Source organism: Atta colombica, unplaced genomic scaffold, assembly GCF_001594045.1.
Source record: "Atta colombica isolate Treedump-2 unplaced genomic scaffold, Acol1.0 scaffold121, whole genome shotgun sequence".
Lineage (NCBI taxonomy): Eukaryota > Metazoa > Arthropoda > Insecta > Hymenoptera > Formicidae > Atta > Atta colombica.
The window spans coordinates 431,016-438,490 of record NW_017259208.1 but is presented as its reverse complement, the minus strand read 5'-3'; the positions used below and the strand labels follow the sequence as shown (position 1 = coordinate 438,490).

The 7,475-nt window shown below is 36.2% G+C and overlaps 1 protein-coding gene across 1 annotated transcript; it reads right to left on the bottom strand.

Annotated features, from left to right (window-relative positions):
* Positions 1–1,131: 1,131 nt before the first annotated feature.
* LOC108694629 (innexin inx2-like) lies at positions 1,132–3,096 on the bottom strand. The gene has a single exon (XM_018204227.1). It carries the CDS (start codon positions 2,543–2,545, stop codon positions 1,469–1,471), a length of 1,077 nt encoding a protein of 358 aa, XP_018059716.1. The 5' UTR covers positions 2,546–3,096; the 3' UTR covers positions 1,132–1,468.
* Between the last annotated feature and the right edge of the window lie 4,379 nt (positions 3,097–7,475).

The window sequence follows — 7,475 nt, the reverse complement described above, 5'->3', positions numbered from 1 at the left end:
GAAGCGTTCTAATTAATTGTACGTCATGGCAAAAATGATCGGTTGACTCGAATTGCCTCGTAGTATATATGCAAATTAAACTTTTGTGCTTATCTTGATCAGAATTTTTATTAATAAAAATAAAGAAGAATAATTCCGATCTCGTCTGAAATTAATCTAAATTTTTTTTATATGAAACTGAGTAAGAAAAATCATATTTAATTGATACAATCGTATCAATGACGTTATTAAATGGACATTTTTTACATTTTTGAAAAAAAATTCTGTACAATTAAAGAAAGAAACAAGGAATCTATTTAAGAATTCAAAATCCGATAACTTGTGTTACTCATTGCCATATGACGAAACACAATTCGCTAAAAATTAAATAAATAAACAATAAATGTCAGAGTTCGACACATGTGGTTGACATTTAGATCACGAATTCGATAGCTAGAAGTGCGCGAGATAAAATAAATAAAGGAAATGGATAAACGAAAGATAGAAAACAAGTGGAATGAGCGGCGTATAAAATCGATGAGAAACTCTCCACAGGTGAAAGGATTCGAAGACGAGGAGAGTTCGACGCGAAGACGAGGAGAGACGTGGAGACGGGCGGCGGGTTGCGCGCTTTGTCTTCACCGCAAATCCGACGTCGAATGGAAGCGTGTACTCGCGCGAAAGAGGAACGGCGAGACATAAAAATCTTGGCCTAACTATCCAAGGGCCAAATTGCACCGACGCTAATACTGATTTTAGTTCGATTGACTTGAGATCCTGCAATAATTCAGAATTAGTATCGGAAAAAAATATAGAAATCGATCTAAATTCTACGTCGATAAAAGAAGTCGTTCATTAGATATAATTAATTGATTATACCTTAAATCTAAATTAACTATAAATTGAAAATAAACAAAACTTTATTAATCTCGATTCGTCAAAAGATACTCATCTTAACTGATTAAATTTCATTTTTTTTTTATATCGACGTACGTGAATTCTAAATAACATTAACATTCGCTTACTCGATAGTTAATCCAATTGATGCTAATCGAATTAATTTAGAACATCTCTGATGTTCATCGTGATAATTCGAATCGAAGGACCAATTTAAAAGCAATTTTAATTAGTCTATCTTTCTTCCTTATTTGTATATTACGAATAAAATATAGAAAAGCAAAGTCCTAAATCAGACAGTCGTCGATGCAATTTAGCTTAAAATTCTACAATTTTTTCGATCCTCCATTTTATATCTGCATTATCGATATGGCTGTCTTCCTCCCTCATTCTCTCTCTCTCTCTCTCTCTCTCTCTCTCTCTCTCTCTCTCTCTCTACATTCTTTTACTCTCATCTCCAATTTAGAGACATCCTACCGTTTGCTTCTTCCCTATGTCGAGCAGGGTTATCACTTAGGGAGAGAGATAAGGAACCTTCCAGAGGACTTGAGTGGAAACGTTCCTTGAAGAGATCCTTCTCGATTGCTTGATGTTACACATTCTCCTTGCCTTGCAGCTTAGTTGCAAGATCAGCGACGAGTTGCTTGTACACCAATGGATCGATGTTCTTACCGAGCTGATAGAGAACAAACCAATCGCCGATCTGACACTTGTCGCTGATGATTTTAACTTGGTCATGCGGCGAGAGACGCGAGCGTGCTCGTAACAGCACGTTTCGCAGTTTCGGGCCAAGTACTACTGCTGCACGATAGAGCAGGCTAAGACCGCTCAGGATTGATAAGATGATGAACCAAAACCAGAGGAACACGTAGATCTTCTCGTTGACGATATTGAGCGGGAGCACGCAAAGCCCGTCAAACTTCTGCACTGTACCAGATGCACCATATTTGTGGAATGTGCACTTAGTAACCTTCGGAAACACCTTGGACATGGGATCGATACGTTCCTCAGGTTCCATCTCCGTGAACTTGATGACATCGGAGCCGTACGTGGTAAACTCGCCATCCAGGAAGAAGTCTATGAAAAAGATCTGGCCGACCACGTTGATGAAATTCAACAATTCGCACAGGAAGAAGCGATATGCGTAGAAGTTTTGCGAGTGCAGATTTGAAGTGAAATAGTCGACTAGCAATTTACGCCGGTCGCTCTTACAATCTTCGCTGACTACCGGACAATTGAGATCCAGCACCAGCATCTTGATCCTGCCACCCTCCCACGTTTTCCAGAGATAGCGTGGAACGTAGAAAAGGATCGCCTGGAAGAAGAGAGTAAAGCAGACCCACTGATAGTACTTATGATACTTGACTTGATCCTGGCCCTCGACGTGCGCGGCAACTCCCGGTTGCACCAGGTCCTTGCCCACTATGCCGGTTCGATCCGGGATCGTGAAAGTGGAATAGATCCAGCAGTAGGTGTCCATCACATGCAACGGGATTTCGTCGACGATACAATCGATCGGGTCGCCAATATATTGTCGAGAGGTCACCAATAGGGAGAAGATGATCAATATAACCACGGTGGCCTTGTAGTGCAGTCGAAATACATTGTTGTCGATACAGACGGTATCGAGCTTCAGCAGCCCCTTCACAGAGCCGAACACGTCAAACATGGTAGCGGTGGCGGTGACTGTGCGTTAGCCCTCTTTCCTTTTTCTCAATCGACTATTCGCCCTAAGTACTCACGCACACGCGTTTCGATCGTCAACCGGTCCAGTCACAAACCGAATTCGTTTTGTACAGTCTCCAGGTTCCACGACGCGACAGCCGTGTGTCGTGCACGTTCGGGAGTCACGTTCGGCAGCTTCCGCGCTTCCTCGTTCTCACTCGCGTAACGCCAACCCCCTTCGGAGTTCAGTGGCGACAGCGGCCGATCGACCTTACGTTAATTCGTTCTGTCTCTTGCGTGCGCACACGTGCTCACCCTCTGCTGTTACGCCCGTATTACGCGGCAGACGGCGTCGGCGAAATTCACTGCGTCAATTCACGCGTGTAACAACAACGTGGTCACGCTATCGTCGCGCTCGCGATTTACTACACAACGTTACCGAGCGTCACCGAGCGGCTCTCTGTCGTAATGGCTGCGCTGAGCGCTCGAGACGCGACACAAGCACGCGAGGACAAGCACGGCGCGCCGCGCGGCGTTCCACGAGCTGCTCCCTTTTCCTTGCCTCTCTCTGTCTCTCTCTTTCTCTAGTCCTCCCCCTCTATCGTCCTCTCCGTCTCGCTCGTTCACCGTACTATTTCTTCCTTCTTTACCCTGCAACTTGCTGGCCAGTCGGGGACCGAAAACTGTTCGCTGGCTTCTGCGGCGCGACAGGGAGGCTCTCACTCTGTCCCCACCTACAATTCTCTTGCTCACCCTCCTAACGTTGTATCCGTCCTCCTTGCTCTCTCTTTCGCCAGGTAGTCTCTCGCTTTTTCCCTCGTTACGATCGGCGCACGCTCGGCCGCTCTCGGTTTTTCGTCTCGTGGCGCATTCGGCAGACATCGGCGGGCCTCGGACACAGTTCGCTTCAGCGCGCGGCGACATGACTCTCGCATGGTTGTTACCATGGCGACTGGCTACCGATGCCGCGGGAGCGTGGGATTCTTCAAGCACTTTGATCCAGTCGCGATCGACGCTAAATCATTCGTTCTTTCTTTTTACATCTATTATTAGAATTATTAGGAAGGAAGAATATATTTCTACATCTTCCATATCAAATATATCAATTAAATTTGAATATATAGTTTTTGTACCTTTTTATTATTGGTAGAAATAGCATTTAAAACAAACCAAAACTCGATTCCATCAATGTAAGATTAACTTTAATTTTAATTTAACTTACTGTTTGTCTTTTTTTAATTCTCACGCTTACATTTATCTTATTTTAATTCTTACAGAAAAAAATAAATAGAAAATTGAATCGAGATTAAAATTGATCTTATATTGGTGAAACCGAGCTTAAATAAACTTTTAATCTGGAGTTTATTTTGATGCAATATATATGAAAATTCAATTGAATCTAAGATGATATTAATATCAGCTAATATTGATTATGAAAAAATAGGTTTTTTTCGTGTTTGCTAAAACAATATGTTCATATTATTCTATTCTAACAGTAGATGACAATTAAAATAAATTACAAATCAAATTTGTGTTTCAAATGTCGATTTTTTTAGTATTATTTATATATTTTATATGTCATAAATTCTCATAAAATCATAATTTATATTTTCTAAATAAAACCTCTTCTTTATTGAGATATATTAAATTTAATTAAAATCATAAAATAGAGATTATGAACTCAAATTTGTTGGAACGGTGAAAGAGAAATGCAAGTAGAAATTATATCAATTTGCCGTGCTGCATCCTTGAAAAGTGCAGATAAATTACAAATTGCTTTAACATTTTCTTCCTTCAGTGACACAAAATTACGTTCTAAAATTACGTAACACATGAATGAAAACCAGTGAAAAACTGTACTGCTATTTTTTTTTTTTTTCATGCGCGCAACATTGTATGATAAAGCATGACGTTTGTATGACGCAATGATAATATCTTTATCTAAATGTGGTTTATGCTGCAAACCTCTCTCACGCCGTTTACTCATGACATTTACTTGGAAAGACGTACGCGGATCTTACAACGTGAATGCACAATTATTGTAGTAATAATATTATATGCTGTGCCAGTACTTAAAATAAGCAACACGTTTCTGAGCTCAGAAATTCAAAGGACTTTACTAAATCACCTTTCTTTTCTGCGTGTCCTTGATGTTCTTAGTAGGAACACTTGAAGAAGAGCTTTTCTCTTTTCGTTCAGAGCAGGTCAAAAAGAAACTAAATTTAGATATTTTCTATCTATTTTTCAAAACCTAAAATTCTTGTACTAGAAGACTGAGATTATTTACAATTCAAAATATTCAGAATTAATTATTATGAATTAATAATTAATTTATGTTGATTTATTTATATTTGGAAAATACTATGGTGCCCATATATCGCAAAAGAATCCTGCAAACAATTTATATCGTTAATCGATACGTTTAAAATTACAATATACATAAAATATCTCTATTTGCAATTAATGTATTCCAATTATATTATTACATATTATTAAACATCAAACGATAATGGGCTACGAGCTGAGCTAAATTTTAATCTTAAAGATATTCTCTATATTCTTTGGAGTGGACTCTCACTATAAAAAGAGTGAACAATGAATCAGTCCTGAAAAAGAGTGGCTCAATCTTCAGTGTTTAAGAATACATATTTCACTCTTCGGAATAACAATTTATTTTAGACAATAAATATTTTATGTAGTAAATATATAAACATTTTGATCTTTATCAAGTCAATTTCAATATCAAGAAAACAGTATAAAATGACAATTAAATAACGTATAATTTAATAACGTACAAATTGATAATCGTCACCTTGTTGATGTTACTCGCAAAGACTAATATACAAACACGATGTCTCGTAGAGATATCTCTATCCGTTATTATAAATATAAATTTAACAGATTACCGTTTAGGTTACTGATGGGTAGAGATATCTCTACGAGACATCGTGTTCGTATATTAATGTTTGCGAATACCATCAACAAGATGACGATTTATCAATTTGTACGTTTAAGTTAAATTTAGAGTAAATCGTAAATAATGTTGGATGTCAGTCATAAATAAAAATTGACAAAGCGTTATTGAAATCGCAAACCTTAAGGAGTATACAAACTCAAATCATATGTCATCATAAGAATAGTCTGAGATTTTGATTATTTTTTACAGAGATAGGTGTATAAGATATATGAATTATATGATTATACTATTCCTCGTCAGAATATGAAATATAATCTTTAGCATTAAAGCTCATTATTTTCACTTTATTTTTAAACTTATTAAGTGTTTTTATTTACAATTTATGTACCATTAATATAAAAATTAATTATTATCTATAATCATATTATACAAATTAGTGCACCAATTTTATTCATCCTGCGCATCGAATCGTAAATCATTTATAATCATTGTATGTCGTTGAGCGCGTGTTCTAAATATAGAGGTAGTGTGATGAAACCTATGCCTTTTCGCTGATTAATTATTCTCGCTAAATCTATATTTAACAGATTACCGCTTAGGCTACCGAGTAGCGAATAAGGATACCTCTATATGAGACATCATGTTATTATATTATAATTCGCGAGTAACGTCAGCAGGATAACGTTATCTGGCTAAACAATTCTATCATGTTGCGTTGAGAAAGCGTCAGATATTAAAATAATATAGCCAGCTGTTAGAATCATTTCATAGAAGAACCACGTCCGAATCATCACCTCGTTATCTCGCTGTTCAGGCAGGACTTTACCAGGCACGGATTCAGATGAATCAGCGAACTGTTCCGCGAAAAGGGATCTTTAACTCTGGTAGCATTAAGAAAGAGCCATAAAAGACTCAAAGACCAAGGAATTCCAAACCGGTTGAACACGATTCAATTTTCGAAGTCGGTCGAACAAAATAATCATTTTATTCATCCACGGACGACATTATTTGCGAACATATTTTTCGTATTTGCTACATTCCACAAAAATCGAATGCTTCATACGAAAAAATTGCTTTAATTATTACGTATATACATACGTATATAACATACGTACATATGTGTATATCATTCTTTGTTCAGACAAGACAACAGAACAGAGTTCGATGCACTTGGGAAAAGCTAGTAATAAATCGCAAATTTGATTTGAAATTATCACTGATTTCAACATTCCTCGTAAAATTTTACAACTTTCGTTTGAGCGGCTCTTATCCTTTTGACGCGACACGTAACTGGCACTACAATACAATTGTGCATTTATGTTTCAATATTGATATCAGATAAGGTAGGATATCTATTAATCGCGAAAAATGTAGATAAAATGAATTATATCCTATCGTGTAATCGTCTAAAGATTTTACAACCTTATATTGATACATGTAATCTGATCCGGGAGATAAAAATCATAATATTATTTAATTTACAATCGATATTATATGTGATACATGTATGTGATACGTATGATACATCGTACGTGCTTGTGACTCATGATACGATGTTTAATTCGGGAATAATCATCTGGAATATTTTGTATATTTTAATTAAAAATCTTTTATATAATAAAATTTAGATGATTATTATTATTGTACCTCATTCAATTCTGTCCGAAAAATCAAAATAGAGAGATCTTTATATTCTTATTATTACGTTTTCTTGTTTTTGTACAATGGAAAATATTTCTTAATCCCGATTCTATAACTAAAAATAATTCGATATCATTATGTTGTCATTGCTTAGATTATATATAGTAAAAAAGCTACGCAATAACAGCATAACGATATTGACACTGTCATTACCCAGACATACAATATTTATATACAATATTTATAAAATGTTTACAACATATTTGTAAGATTTATTTTTGATATTTTGTAAATATTTTTTTTGTAATATTGTCTTAGATTGGATTGGGCAGATCATAAATATTTATTATAAATATTATGAAATATTTCTTATATA